Raw genomic sequence first — 14287 nt, 5'->3', positions numbered from 1 at the left:
ACCTTTTGCAGCTCTTTCTTCACTTGCCGGAGCTAGCCTTGGAGCTCTCATACTGAACGATCAGCTTCTCCACCACAGATGGGTCGCCGAGGGAGGAAACATCGCCAAGCTGGCCTCCCTCGCCGCTTGCGATCTTCCGCAGAATACGTCTCATGATCTTCCCGCTGCAGTACCGAACAAACAGCGAAGAGAGCATATCAGCCGGGATCAAGTACGCCGCACCTTCCAAGCACCTGCACTACGCACCTGCGAGTCTTGGGCAAGTCCTGCGTGATAACAATCTTCTTTGGCGCGGCGAAAGGACCAATGTTGCGCCTGACCTGGATGACGAGCTCCTTGATGAGCGCGTCCTCGTTGTCGTAGCTGAAGTCAGGCTTGAGCGTGACATAAGCACAGATCGCTTGACCCGTCAGCTCTTCCGCAATGCCGACGACAGCCGTCTCCGCGACACCGGGGTGGCCGATGAGAGCCGACTCGATCTCGGCTGTCGAGAGACGATGGCCGGAGACGTTGATGACGTCGTCTACACGACCCTTGATCCAGATGTAGCCATCCTTGTCGCGAGCGGCGCCATCCCCGGTAAAGTAGTAGCCCTTGTACGGGGCCATGTACGTTTCGAGGTATCGTGTATGATCGTTGAAAATGGTGCGCGCCATCGAAGGCCATGGACGCTTGATGGCGAGGACACCTTCAACATTGTTGCCCTCGAGCACCTGGCCGGTTGTCGGGTCCAAGAGCACAGGTTCGACGCCCCAGAAAGGGAAAGTTGCACTGCCGGGCTTGACTTTGGTCGCGCCAGGAAGCGGCGTGATGAGGATCGAGCCCGTCTCGGTCTGCCACCAGGTATCGACGATGGCGCACTCCTTTCTGCCAACGTTTTCGTTGTACCAGTGCCACGCTTCTGGGTTGATAGGCTCTCCGACGGACCCGATGACGCGCAGCGAAGAGAGATCGTGCTTCTTGACATGCTCCTCGCCCAGCCTCCTGAGCAGACGAATTGAGGTCGGCGCAGTGTAGAACTGCGTCACCTTGTGCTGGTCGACCATCTCCCAGTATCGTGATGGCGTCGGGTATACCGGCGTGCTTTCAAATATGAGCGTGGTGACGCCGTTCATCAACGGGCCATAGACGATATAAGTGTGACCAGTAATCCAACCAATGTCCGCCATGCAGGCGTATTTATCGTTTTCATGGACGTCAAAGACATGCTTGACAGTCAAGGCTGCGCCGAGAAGGTAGCCACCAGTGGTGTGCACGACACCCTTGGGCTTGCCAGTGGAGCCAGAAGTGTAGAGGATGAACAGCGGGTCCTCGGCCATGACGGGCGTCGGTGCAGAGTAAGCGCACTCCTTGGCGCACTCCTCGTGCCACCACAGGTCACGCTTCTTGTTCCAACCGACTTCGTTGCCGGTGCGCTTGACGACAAGGCAGTGCTCGACGGCAGGGCACTCCTTGAGGGCGGCATCGACAATCGACTTGGTAGCGATCGTCCTGCCGCCGCGACGGCCCTCATCCGTCGTAATGACTACACGCGCACCGCAGTCATTCGCGCGGTCACGGAGCGAGTCGGCAGAGAAACCAGCAAATACGACAGAGTGAACTGCACCGATGCGAGCGCAGGCAAGGAGCGTGATGGCAGCTTCTGGAACCATGGGCAGGTAGACGATGACAGTATCACCCTTCTTGACCCCAAGCTTTTTGAGCACATTAGCAGCCTGCGAGACCTCTCTCAGGAGCTGGCTGTAGCTGATTTCTTTGGAATTGCCAGGCTCATCAGCTTCAAAAATGATAGCGGTCTGTGAAATGGTCAGAATACTGCCATTTCGCGCATTCATGCTCTCCTCTCACCTTGTTGGGGTTCTTGAACGCCCAGCGATCGACGCAGTTGTAGGACGCATTGAGCTGTCCCTCTGGGAACCAAGCAACATCACCGGACTCGAAATTCCCATTCTGAACAGTGCGGAAAGGCACCTCCCAAGAGATAGTCTCATTTGCGAGCTGGAAAGAGCGCATCGTTTCAGCAAGTGCTTCCTATTCGCCTCATCTTCGGATGCATAAGCTTCTAGAAAGCGGGTCAATGACCTCCATCACTCTCTGTGCCCATCCAAGTCCGACTACCTTCACTACAGGGTCATGTCCTCACGATCCACATCCATCCTTGAGAGAGACGAACCAGCGCTGTCGCCTCGTACAAGCAGAGCAGAAGTACCGCATCTCTCGATCCGTGATTCCCGCTTCTTGATACAGGCCAGTGGATCACATTGAGGCGAGTCCGAAACAAAGCCCAAGGCTAGGGCAGACCTGAGGTTGGAAGTGTCGTATGCGAGCCCTAACACCTCGGCACACTCGAACTCTCCTTCTTCCAAAGGCTTCGGCGGGGAGCCACAAGCCCGCGGCGCCCCACATCGCGATCGAAAAGGACAGAAGAGCTTTAGCGAGCATCTCACCTTTGCCCAGAACGCTTCACTGTCGTTGAGGGACGCGGCGTGGTTCTTCTGATAGGTGGCCTGGTCGATGTGAGGCTTGATGTTAGCACCCGAGCCCTTGCCTCGCTGCCGAGCGGGGATGTCGAAAGTGGGCACTTCCGGAACCTCAGCCATTGTTCGTGCTCGCGTTGTTCGAGATCTCAGATGAATTCGTGATGTCGTGAATGAAAGAAGCAGAGGAAACCTCTGCTACACTGGCCCTGGACAAGCTGCAATCCGTGTTGATGTGTGCAGTGTATGTAGGTAGGGGTAGGATGCAACCCAAAAAGAGAGACGCGCAGAGGGATGGAGATAGCGGAGAAGATGCAGCCTTTATATGCTGAGAACGTTGATCACGCCCATGGAAGATGTTCGATAGACGACATACATCTGTTTGCCACTGGTGTCCCGCTCGAGCGCTCAAGCAATGTACAGTAGCCGAGCGCTGACTATCTACAAACAGACCACGTCTGACTCTCCTTGCTTGGCTGGCAAATATGGCCGCATGGAGCCTGGCTCTTGCGTGATACGACTGAACAGAAATGCGCAAGTCTTCTCCTCACCGCTGACCGCAATACCATCATTCGTCGTTTCTGGTCTACTCCTGTTCGATCACATCACCGCCTCGCCAGCACTGTAAGTAGATTTAGATGACTTGAGTGTGCGCTAATGCTGCATTGCTCTGGTGGTTTGAGGAGGTCCCGTCCGCACGCCTGCAATTCAATTCTCGCGCAAAATCCGACTTTTCCGGGGTGCGCACAAGCCATCTGTCCCGCACACAGCACACCAGCTCTTCGTCCGTTTTCCTTTTGAGCCTTTGATAAACAACTAGAGAGGACCTTGACCACTGTACAGTAGTTTACGCTGGTCGCTGTGGGCGAGCTCATAACACCCGGCCGAGTCGGAACGGCAAATCCATAGCAAGAAAGCCATGGCAAATGCACCGGGGAGGGGGTCCTTGATCGCCTGCCGTCGCAATCGAATTTTGGTCGAGGTCGATGACGCTGCGGCGAAAAGGTCGGGTATGTAGAGAGCACAATAGCTCACAAGGGCTGCTTCAACATCATATTCCCGCACCCCTTCTCGACTCTCCGAATGCCTTGCAGGCCTGTACAATCAGATTCTCGAGTAGTAGAGGCGGAGCTGCTGCCCAAGTTGGAGAAGTTGGAAGGTTCCTCTGACTCCCCCCGACAATGCCCCAGAGGCCAGAGCAGCCTAGATAATTTAAGGTCCACTTGGGCACGTTAAAAGTCTCTTAGCGCTTTAGCTTTAAGAGTGCGTGAGCAGCTAGTCGACAATTTTTATTGACATGCTGCTGCGGCCCGAAAAATTGTGTGAAAAGGCTCTGACGAGCACCAATAACTCATACATGCCTATTGTGCAACCGCATCAGCCACTGTGAATATCTTCGCTTCCGGCAAAGACTCTTATGGAGACATTTCGCTTCAAGCACCCTGCATAGAAAGGATGCAGATTGCTGCCAAACAGCGAGCTACAGAAGCTTTTCATAGTCGAATCAACAATAGAGAAAGGCGAGCGAAGTGGCGTTCTTTACCCCTCCTCAGAGTCTCGGACCTCGTTGCAACTCATCAAGTCTTCAGCAGCGTGGACCGACATAGTAAGTGGTGAATGAGCAATGTGCGTTGTAATGACGTTCGCAGCTCAATCGTTTCAGGCTCTCCTTTTCTGAGGAGAGACGTTGCAATATGTATATCCTCCTCCTTGAGATGTGCTGCAATGGCCAAGGCCCTGGATGAGCACGGCCGTGCTGAAACGTTTCTTGGTTGATTGAATGTGTGTATTTTGCGGCGGCCAGCATCCCCTCATCTCAGTGAGAACTCCTTGTCGTACCTCAATTCTCTATCATATATTTGATCTCACTCAAACTCATCCACTTTACACCTGCGTAGCGCAGGACGCACCTTCCGAACAGCAATAAACCACCTAGCAAACCTGAACCGAACCATGTCCTCGCATCCGCAAACCAAAGCGCTTCGCCTGGTACTCTGCAACCTCGGAACGAGCCGTGCCTTTCGCATAACCTGGCTACTCGAGAAGCTCGGGCTCAAGAAAGCCGCCAGCCATCGGCCGCGGTCGGCATGTCCTGAAGGGGTCTTCAATGACGGTCAGGGCTGACCATGTTCCTTTTCGTGTCGTTGTTGCGTTGAGTTAGGTCTCTCTTCCTCCTGGCCTTGTCGCCCATTACTTGATCGCACCAATATCTCTCCGCCTGCTCGGAGCCTAGCTAACTGACATGAGTACCAAAACAGGCGTCAAGCGAAACAAAAGCCGCGTATCATTCTCGACTATGGCCCCGTCAGTCAGCAACACAAGGAGCCCGTGACAGCCTAGGAGAGTGCATAAATTCTTCAGTGCCTCTCTTGTTCGTTTTCTGCTGATCCACTAGCTTGGCCGCCGCGATTCTGTTTCGTCCGCCCCGGAACGCCTTTGTATGCGAAGATATGTGATCTAGAAAGGAGCATCAAAGCGACTTGATCCGCCGTTCTTTTTCTGAGTCTGGTTAACACCATTTCCTTTAGAAGTCGCTACGGTCAGCCCACGACCTTCCTTCCTTCTCCGTTTATATGATCTGATGCGGTCTGCGGGCAACTCAGGCAGGACATCCCCTCGTGGACCAATTTGCCTATTATGTCATGTTGCACTCTCTCGCCATCGTCTATGCTCGCTTGTTTGCACGCAACATCTTAAAATGCGATGCTGATGCGAATGGCCACATGGGGGAACCAGTGAGTGGAAATGTGGTAAAAGACTTGGGCGCAATAGAGGAGCAGCTCAAAGCGAATGTCGAGAAACTTAGAGGATGATCTCGTTGGCCAAAATATGAGTGTTGCTGGCATCAGTTAGTCAAGGCAAAGACTAGCGAGAGGTAGTGCTGGCGCTCATGCCCCGCGCGTTGTAAGCGATGACTTTCCCTGCCGAATGACATTGCCAGCAAAAGCAGGTACGAGTATCAACCACGGGGCCGACAATTGAGAAATGACTCAAACTGCTCGAACCAAGTCCTGCGTATCAAAGTGAAATGAAGAACGGCGTTGCACACCGCTTCTGCCTTTTGAGCCAATGTTGAAGCAATGCATGTTGGTTTGCAACTCATTCTGTATTTATTCATGGGAGATGACAAAATGCAACAGTGTGCATGTCCTGATGCGTCCGAGCGCATGCAAGCCCAGGTTCGAGGATATCAGCAAGTATCTCGCGGCGGCACATCAGCTGGCCTAGATAGCACCAGCGACTTTCGCAGCTGCTTTGGCAGCGACGGCCTTGTGACTACCATTGAAGATGCCTACTACGAGAGCCCAGCAGAGCGGAAGCTGTGCAACAGCGATCGCAAAGAGGAACTGAATGCGCTTGGAACGTTGCGCATGGGTGATAGTCACGCTAGACGGTGACGATGGATCCGGAAGGACGACGTATCGCAAAGAGCGCAACTGTGGAAAGCGGTAATGAAGCAAGCCGCATGGTAGTGAAAGGGTCAGCGATACGACGATCCGTTGGAAAAAGCCATGGAGGACTACATACGATAAAGAAAGCGTTGGCCGAAAACGTGTATAGGAAGACGCCCCAATACACCATTCCCTCGAAGCCGAGCAATCCCACAAGAAGCGTGACAAGTGTGCCGACGAATTTGTAGCCGGCGTATGCGACCAGGTCGACAACCGTATGATCGCCTTGGATGTTGAGCAGGTAGCAGCCGAGCTTGACAAATGAAACTTCGAGGAGAATGATTGCGAGGGCTCGTGACGATGTCAGGCCCAATTGCTCAGGGTGGAAGCGCGATTCGAGCCCGTGAATGGTGGCAATGACCAGAATGTACGTGACGAATGCCATGGCTACGGAGAGTTACAGTTCTTCAGTATTGCACTCTGCAGCTCCGCATTCAGGCTAGCGGCTCACAAGGGATGTAAAGATCAGGACTATTGACGTCCTCTCGTGGGGGCAGATAGCCCTCGCCTCCGTTCTTACCCGCCGCCGGTCCGGGAGATTGTGCATGTCCGTCCATGCCGGCATACGCGCTGGCTGTGCTTGCAGATCCATTTCCGTGGCGGTGGGAGCGCGACCATGGCTTATGCCGCCAAGGGAACAGGACGAGACGAAGCTTGTGGAGCACATACGAATTCGACACGTTGAATGAATACTTGAGGGCTGGAAGCGAGAAGAACCGATTGATCTAATAGGAGCAGAAAATATCAGCGTATACACACGGCAATTAGGAAAGACGGCTAGCTCGCACATTCTTTTCCACGTAGTCACCACCTGCTGCTGCAATTTGTGCTCCAAATTGCATGCCCATTTGCGCGGTTGCATCATTCATAATGCCACCCATTGGACCTCCTGCACCAACCCAGCCTCCGTACGGCCCTGCGCCAGATACTCCACCGCCAACTTGCATGCTGCCTGAAGGCGCAGCGCCGCGCCCATCCCCGCCTTGATAGAACATGCCTTGCTGCATGGACCCCCCAAAGCTGCTGGCTGCCGCAGTGCCCGGGCCGCCGTAAGGATTTGCCTGATTGATGGGCGGTGAGCTGTATCGCACGTACCCGTCGCCCCCTAGCGCATTATCCGTGCTGCCATGCGCGCGAGGGCGAGCAGAGGAGGTGTGTGGATCAGTGGGAGACGTGGACAAGGGCGCCCCATTAGAGGGTGTCGGCGTGATTGGTGGGTCTGGCACTTTTAATGGTGGATGGGTGGGGACCGGATGACGAAGGGGTGGCTGTGTGCAGGTCGTGGACACAAACGTATCAGGTCAGCTTTTGTGCAGTATAATTCTGACGACAGAAAAACTGACAGGTGATCGTGACGAGTACTAAGCAGAGGAGCATGGAAGCGATAACGACAGCACGTAAGGTCGGTCATGAGCATATGGACACGCTTAGAAGTATCATCGGTTCTTATTTTTGCAGCTCGCATCCCCCTCACCTGGCTCATGACTGCCTGACTTGGTCCCCTTCTTTCTCCCTCTCTCTCGATTTTCGTGCAGCACCAACTTTAAAAGTATCTCAGCCCGTAGTGCTGATATTCTTGATGCGCATTTTCCTCGAGATGCTGCGACGCTGGCAACACGGATAGGTCATGGACCACATTCGCGTTTCGCACACGATATATTCAAACGCCGCGGCGCAACAACGGACACATTATACGCAGCTTGCAGTCTCGCTTGTTTAGTTCCATTATTTCAGACCCAGCTACAAAGTCGAGCCTTCCAGCTGGTTCGCAAATCACACTTATCGACTTGAAGAACTTCAAGCCGATCACAATTCCTTTCCTCCTCACCACCATCACCAGCAAGCTACTTGGCAAAGCTAGAAAAGATGCCGAAGGTAAGTGCTGGATACACTCGTACGCAGGATCAGTTCCAAGATGGGCGTGTACGAGCGTCTTCTAGCCTCTCTTAGAAGGGTCAGCTGTGTTGGAAGGTTGCGAAGCATTTTGATCAACATGGTCGTGCAATTAGCCACTCAGCGTAGCAGCTTTGCCTTGGCAGTCTGGTTAACAGGCGCCACGGCCAAGCATTGGGCAGCAATGAGCTACGGCAGGCATATTCGGTAGAGCCTGGATGATTTCGTCACTAGCATATTCGCTTCGAAATGCCCGCGTGACCAAGGGAACACTTTATAGTCGTCAACAGTCTCAGCTTACCGACATTTTCACTTTCCCCCGCACTTGTGCTGCTCAGAACAAGGGAAAGGGTGGCAAAAACCGCCGACGTGGTAAGAACGAGAACGAAAGCGAGAAGCGAGAACTCGTCTTCAAGGAAGATGGGCAAGGTGAGCATACGTGCAGCGTTCCCTGGTGCATTGCAAAGCCTCCGTTCTGATCTGTTCATATATCTTCAGAGTATGCGCAAGTACTGAAGATGCTTGGTAACGGACGTCTAGAAGCACAATGCTTCGACGGCGAAAAGCGGTTGGCACACATTCGAGGCAAGCTTCGCAAGAAGGTCTGGATCAACCAGGGAGACATCATTCTTTTGTCGCTGCGTGAATTCCAGGACGAGAAGGCGGACGTTATTCAAAAGTACTCGCCAGACGAAGCGCGTGAGCTGAAGAAGTATGGTCAACTTCCTGAGAACGCCAAGATCAACGAAACCGAGACGTACGGCGACCAAGACGAAGGAAGCGACGTCGAATTCGAGGACAGCGATGAGGATGCTTCGGATGACGAGGATCTCGACGACCTTTAGACGCCCGGCTAGTTGCGATCTTCACCTCGAGAATCGTAGCGGCTTTTCGCACACTCCGCAGATGTTATCCTTTGCCGTTTTCAGCGCCTGTAGTATTTGTCTATTCAAAAAAGCAGCGAGGTAAGACTCTCACTTCATGTATGAGACCGGAATGCTACACGTATCCTCCCTGCTGGCCGCTGGCGACATCCTCCTTCGCAGCTTCGTCAAGTGCGGTCAAGTCCCACTTGCCGCCACCCACGTAATCTTTGAAGAGCTCGGTACGGGGATGCATATTGCTTGTATCAAGTGCACGCAACAGCGCCAGCAACTGGCCTACTACTTCCTTCGCGGTGTCACCCTGTTGCAAAAGCGCGAGCAGAGGCTCCAACCAGACGCGGGCAAATATATTGAGCATGGGGTCGTCTCTTTGACCTGTCGCACCCTGCATGAGGCGCACATGAGTCGCCTGTAGTGCCTCAATCACTGCACCAGGACCGGCTTTCAGCAGCTCGTGTACGTCAGTATAGACCCTGAGCGACAAGGCCCAATGCCGATAGAGCGGGAAGCAAAGACTGCGCCGGAAACTAGCGATTACCGCAGCGAAGAGTGCACGCTGCGGGGCGGAAGGCATTGTGGGATCTGCAGAAGCGGCCAGGGCCATCGGCGAGACGGGCGATGCGAACCAGCAGAGAGGTCGTGAGAGTGCACTGATCGTCCAACCTGATTCAATGGTCGGATCTTCGAAGTTAGTCCGCTGGTCGTAAGCATATGCAAAGAGCAAGGTCCAGAGCAGGCATAGTGCTTCGAGATCTTCATCTGCCACTGTCGCTTTGCCGTCCTTCGCCGCAGCGTCGGTTGCTTGTGCCGAAGGGTTCGATAGCTGCACAGTGTAGTCCACGATGGCCGTGATCTCGCCTTCCATGTCGAGATAGTTTTCTCTGTGCAGTTGAGGGAGGTCAGGGGATGCTGGGGTTCCATACAGGCCAGCAAGTCGAAACTTACAAGTACCACCCTTCGTCCCACTTGTTCTCTTCGTCGTCCCACGCCCCTTTCTCCCGCAGCTCCAGCGGCACGCTCGACGGATCCGCATGTTTCAGCCCGTAAGCGCGACTGCACTCCACAGCTTGAGGATCGAGAGGTTCGTGATGAGCGCGACGAAAACCATATCCTATTCGCGGGCCTGTTGCGGTGACATGGGACGTGCTCGTCAAAGGATTAGCATCCTCAGCGCGATGGGAAGTTGTAATGCCATCATCGGCCCTGTCGTCGTCCGTCGACAGCATGAGACCAGGTTGCCCTTGCAAAAATCTGCTTTCGTTTTCCTTGCTTAACGCACGCTTGAGCATGTCACACGTCAAGCTGCGCAAGCCATCGCTATCTTTCGTTTTTAAGTTCGAGTGGCCGCTGTTACCATCGATATTCCCTGCTGCTGCTGATGCTGCAGCGGCATCACTGGCGCTGGCCAAAGCTTCGACTGCGGCCGGGGGTAAGATCTGAGGCTGCAAATCTTCAAGTCCTTCAAAATGCTCTCCCTTGTTTGCTTTGCGTAGTGTCACGCTCCAGCATAGAGAGCTGGAGGACCCCGATAGCGGTGGCTCAAGCTTGGGTTCGTTTTGCACGGGTGCAGGTAGGAAGAGTCTGTCAGGGAGAGTGCGCACCATGCAGTCTGGAGTCAGTCTTTGAGTCTTTGCTTCTGTTTGTGCCTAGTTGCAGCTCCAACAACAGCAAACAGAAGGGAAGCGGAGCTCACGCACGCACGGCAAGTAATAGTCACCCATAACGAAGCCAAACGCTCTGTCCTCGCTGACGACCCTTGGCACTGTGGCGGCGGCGATCGAACTGTCCGATGAAGATGGAACGCGCACTGAGAGGTAGACATGGTCGCTGTCTTGCGAGATTTCATATGGCGGCACCACGAAGCCTGCGGGTGAATCGTCTGCCATGGTCGATGTGAACGCAACAATGCTGATTACTTGGGAAGTCAAATGGCTGCTCGCGCAAGCTATATCTATGAGAATAGGCACGAATACCGTTCAGACCAGCAGGAACTCGGATGAATCAACTGGATGGTCCGGACTGGTAGAGACAGTATACACTCATATATGCCGGATTGCTGCTACAAGAGCGACGAATTTCGAAGAAGCGAGCCTTGTCGGATACACGGCGTACTGGATACATGTGTGTTGCGTGCCGCGTGAAGCAAATAGCGATCATTTCCAGGCTTGAGTGTCATTTTCCTATCTACTTCCTGTGACACGTGTGACCTAATTCCTCCTTCACAAGTCACAACACAGCTCATTGATTGTGAGCTGAACTTTATCTCACATTCATGATTGCCCCAGCCTATTTTGCGAGCGAGTATCGTGACTATTATTGCCCCTAGACTGCTTCTTTTTGCGCGGCATCAGACTACATGCTGGACTTGCAGAGCCTAACTCGGCGAGCTTAGAACTTGTACCTATGAAGATTCAATGAAGTCATTAGGAAAGTCCAAGCAGTCAGCAGCCGAAACTTCGAGCTCTGTACGCAGTCACGCGCCCATAAAGAGGGAGGAGGGGATAAGCTCACACTTGGGAAGGCTGGTAGCCAGCGTCAGCGAGCAAGCCCTTGAGCTCGCCCTGGCTGCCCTTAGGACCCTTGCCGCCTGAGATGGCCTCGACTTGTGGCGGTGGGCCGCAGACGAAGAGTTTGATGCGGTCTGCCTTGTCGGGTGCGGGTAGGTACTTGCTAAGTATCTCCGGTGTGATGTAGCCCGTGAACGCCGCGGTGCGGCTTCCCTTGGTAGCCAAGTCAAGTCCGTAGATGATCTTGTACTTGTCCGGGTTCGCCTTGGCCAGCTTGTCAAACTCCTCGCGGCAGAGTATGTCCTGCTCGGTCTTGTTCGTGTAGATCAGCGTGAAGCGTGTTTTATCCTCTGGGTTATCACGGATCGCTTGAACAAGTTGCAGCATGGGCGTGATGCCGGACCCGCCGGCGATGCATGCAATCTCCTCAAACTCATTTGCCTGGTACTGGAATTTGGGGATCGGACCTTTGATTGCAATCTTGTCGCCAGGCCTGAGATCGAGCGTGTACTTGGACATGTTACCGTTGCTCTGCAGAGACGAGTGAGCAAAGGTTGTGCTCGCGTGTCAGCCGCAGCGTCACACGCGGCCCCTCCCCCACAACCAGCGCGCGGACTCACGTATTTCTTGATCAAAAAGTCAATGTGGCCCTGTGTGTCGGGTGTGGTAACCGGGGTGTATGGGCGTATGATGTCCTTGCCGTTCTTGTCCTTAAGCGGCGCAGCTCCCTCGGCGGCCTTCAAGAGGACGGCAGAGGCAACGGAAAGTCCAGAAGTCTGGTTGTCTGGCAGTTCGAAAACCAGGCTGCAAGACAAAAGACGCACGGCAAGGGACTCGGGTATGTCAGCGACCATTTCAGGGCGCGCGATACCGGAGCGGGAAGTAAACGCACGTAGCACTGTCATGGTTGTACGGCTTAATCTCCTTGAGCGTGAACTCCTTGAAGGTGCTCTTGTCCAAGGCACCGCTGACGCTTGTGGCGCCGGCCTTGGCCTGGCTCTTGGCGCTCTCCGCAAGCTCCTTTGCGTTGTTTTTGGCCTTGTCCGTCGAGTTGAAGCCGCCGAGCGCGTACCAACCCCCGAGGCCGGCCAGCCCCCCGAGACCGAGGACTAGGGGCAAGTTCGAAGAGTTGCCAGCGCCGCCGGAAGATGAGGCGTAGGCGCGCACCTGGGCGCGGGCGCCTTGGCCGCTTGATCGGCAGGCACATGCGGCGAAAGTGATGGCTGGGCGAATCATGGTTCCTGCTGTGAGAGGCGTGTGTGCTGCGATCGGTTCGGAGCTGGAAGTTCAAGATGGAGGAACGGGAGGTTGCTCTGGTCTGGCTTGGGGAGCAGATGTATCTATCGCAACAGATAAATTTGAATGCCGGCGTCGTGAGAAAGAGAATGTCTTTCTTTTGATCAGGATGCGACGCTGACGAGATGCAGCACGCAACTCTCTCTTTAGTGGGGGGGTGGACTGCTGTTGGACCATATAACCCTGGTTGGCTCGGGAGTTTGAGAATTTGGAAGTGTGGTGTGTGCCACCTGACTTGCTCGTTCCCATCACACACGGCTGACGTCAACGGAGAGAAAGACTTGGTTTTGGAGAGGAGGCAGCCCTTGTAAACCCCGCCTGAGCCCCGCCCTGGGGCCTTGGCCGGTGCCGCTTGACCGTTGTCTCCTATGAGTACAGCGATAAAGAGTCGCGTGTCCATGCCGAAAAGCGCGCCAGTGCCCGATGCTCTCACGACCCACCGCCCAGCAGCGCCAGCGTGTTCCACATCTACCCCGTCCCATTCCACTTTCTCAGCCAAGGTCGATATGGCACAAAAGGTGTTACGGATGGTTCAGGTAGGGTGAGTAACATTCGAGCTGTCAGCGCGAGCCTCGGCGAGGCCCAATATCTGTAGCATGGAAATGCCTGCGTGCTGTGCAACGCTATTGTGACGCAAGCACCGCGACGGCTGCTCGCACCTCCACGCACGGCGACACTAGCTGAGACCACTACAAGGCCCCCTGGATTCGCCTTGATCCAGACCCACAGGTAGCTGGCCAGCGCTTCTTACACCGCTAGTGGAAGCACTGTGGGCCAAGCTTAACACCAACCGCTTACGTTTTCTTCTCAGGAGGAACGTCCAGAGCACGTCCCGGCGTGCCCTCGGCCCTAATAAGCTCGTGCGACCCAACAAATCCTCGCGCGAGCAGCAGCACCCAACAAGCAAGCAGGCTCATCAACTTGCATCGCGTCCGGAGGTGAGGGTGTGTCAGGAGCTCTCGCAGAGTCACCTTCAGAATCATCAGCAGCTATGCGCGACAGCAATGCGGGTGACGCCCTAGTTGCCGACAGCTGCCGTCGCGGCGGGCGTCTCTTCCGCGCGCCTTTGTCCAGCGATGCGTCGGTGGAGCATTTCAAGACAAAAGGCAGCGCTGGGTCCAGCTCCGACTCCAGGTCCGTCGCTTGTTCTTCCAGCCGACATCAATCAGGAGCAGCGGAGCTGCACTTGCGGCCACACACCAGCACATCCGGCCTGCGGATAGAGGCGAAAGAGCAGGCCTACTTCGACGCATTGCACCAGCAGCTGGTCGATGGGCACGAGAATCAAGGGCGCCAAGCTCTATTCGAGCAGTTTCAGCCTCAAAGAAAGCAGTCCGCTTCCGCGCTTACCTCGCGCGATGCCTGCACCAGCATCTTTCCCGAACAACTGGACGTGATCCGCGCCAGCGATGCCAATGCACCCGGCGTTCCACTTTCACAATGCGTCGGAGGGACAGGAAAACCATCGCGCATACGGTGGCGTTCAAAGGCCAGCGGCAAGACGATTGCCAGTGAGCGGGCAAGTGGCAACGGGCGGAAACAGCCGCGGCTGCAAGGTGACATCCCTGCTCTTGGTAACCTTGGTAGTGCTGAGACGCGGACGTCTCGGCTGCACCACAACGACGAGGGATCTTCAACGGATTGGATGTACGATCTGATCCTCACTTCGACATCTGACGAGGAAGGGGACGAGCGCGGGCGGGCCCAGCTTGCGCTGAGCCCCCAGCCACTACGGAAGCCGCCACGCTTCAGCGTCGCCAAGAACGGCTGGGCTTTCT

At 54.9% G+C, this 14287-nt stretch overlaps 5 protein-coding genes across 5 annotated transcripts; 1 reads left to right on the top strand and 4 right to left on the bottom strand.

Annotated features, from left to right (window-relative positions):
- K437DRAFT_187621 (acetate--CoA ligase) lies at positions 1-2841 on the bottom strand. Its single transcript, XM_013389953.1, has 4 exons — positions 2448-2841; positions 1849-1998; positions 247-1796; positions 1-164 (listed from the first exon to the last, which is right to left on the bottom strand). The coding sequence occupies exons 1-4, from the start codon at positions 2598-2600 to the stop codon at positions 20-22; spliced, it is 1998 nt and encodes a 665-aa protein (XP_013245407.1). The 5' UTR covers positions 2601-2841; the 3' UTR covers positions 1-19.
- Positions 2842-5564: 2723 nt separating this feature from the next.
- On the bottom strand, positions 5565-7549 carry K437DRAFT_254158 (YIF1-domain-containing protein). Its single transcript, XM_013389952.1, has 6 exons — positions 7404-7549; positions 7273-7290; positions 6718-7197; positions 6381-6654; positions 6006-6316; positions 5565-5914 (listed from the first exon to the last, which is right to left on the bottom strand). The coding sequence occupies exons 1-6, from the start codon at positions 7410-7412 to the stop codon at positions 5702-5704; spliced, it is 1305 nt and encodes a 434-aa protein (XP_013245406.1). The 5' UTR covers positions 7413-7549; the 3' UTR covers positions 5565-5701.
- Positions 7550-8169: 620 nt separating this feature from the next.
- Positions 8170-8646, top strand: K437DRAFT_218591 (nucleic acid-binding protein; the record flags this gene model as incomplete). Its single annotated transcript, XM_013389951.1, has 2 exons — positions 8170-8251; positions 8321-8646. Coding segments are annotated over 2 exons (408 nt in total), but the record flags the coding sequence as incomplete, so codon positions are not given.
- Positions 8647-8744: 98 nt separating this feature from the next.
- K437DRAFT_187714 (uncharacterized protein) lies at positions 8745-10843 on the bottom strand. The gene is made up of 3 exons (XM_013389950.1): positions 10408-10843; positions 9652-10287; positions 8745-9587 (listed from the first exon to the last, which is right to left on the bottom strand). The coding sequence occupies exons 1-3, from the start codon at positions 10590-10592 to the stop codon at positions 8822-8824; spliced, it is 1587 nt and encodes a 528-aa protein (XP_013245404.1). The 5' UTR covers positions 10593-10843; the 3' UTR covers positions 8745-8821.
- Positions 10824-12541, bottom strand: K437DRAFT_187746 (putative NADH-cytochrome b5 reductase 2). Its single transcript, XM_013389949.1, has 4 exons — positions 12106-12541; positions 11834-12017; positions 11218-11744; positions 10824-11107 (listed from the first exon to the last, which is right to left on the bottom strand). Exons 1-4 carry the CDS (start codon positions 12447-12449, stop codon positions 11095-11097), a joined length of 1068 nt encoding a protein of 355 aa, XP_013245403.1. The 5' UTR covers positions 12450-12541; the 3' UTR covers positions 10824-11094.
- Between the last annotated feature and the right edge of the window lie 1746 nt (positions 12542-14287).

Source organism: Tilletiaria anomala (genome assembly GCF_000711695.1).
Source record: "Tilletiaria anomala UBC 951 chromosome Unknown K437scaffold_9, whole genome shotgun sequence".
NCBI classification, from domain to species: domain Eukaryota; kingdom Fungi; phylum Basidiomycota; class Exobasidiomycetes; order Georgefischeriales; family Tilletiariaceae; genus Tilletiaria; species Tilletiaria anomala.
Note: the sequence above shows the minus strand (reverse complement) of the source record. Positions and strands in the feature narration are given on the sequence as shown.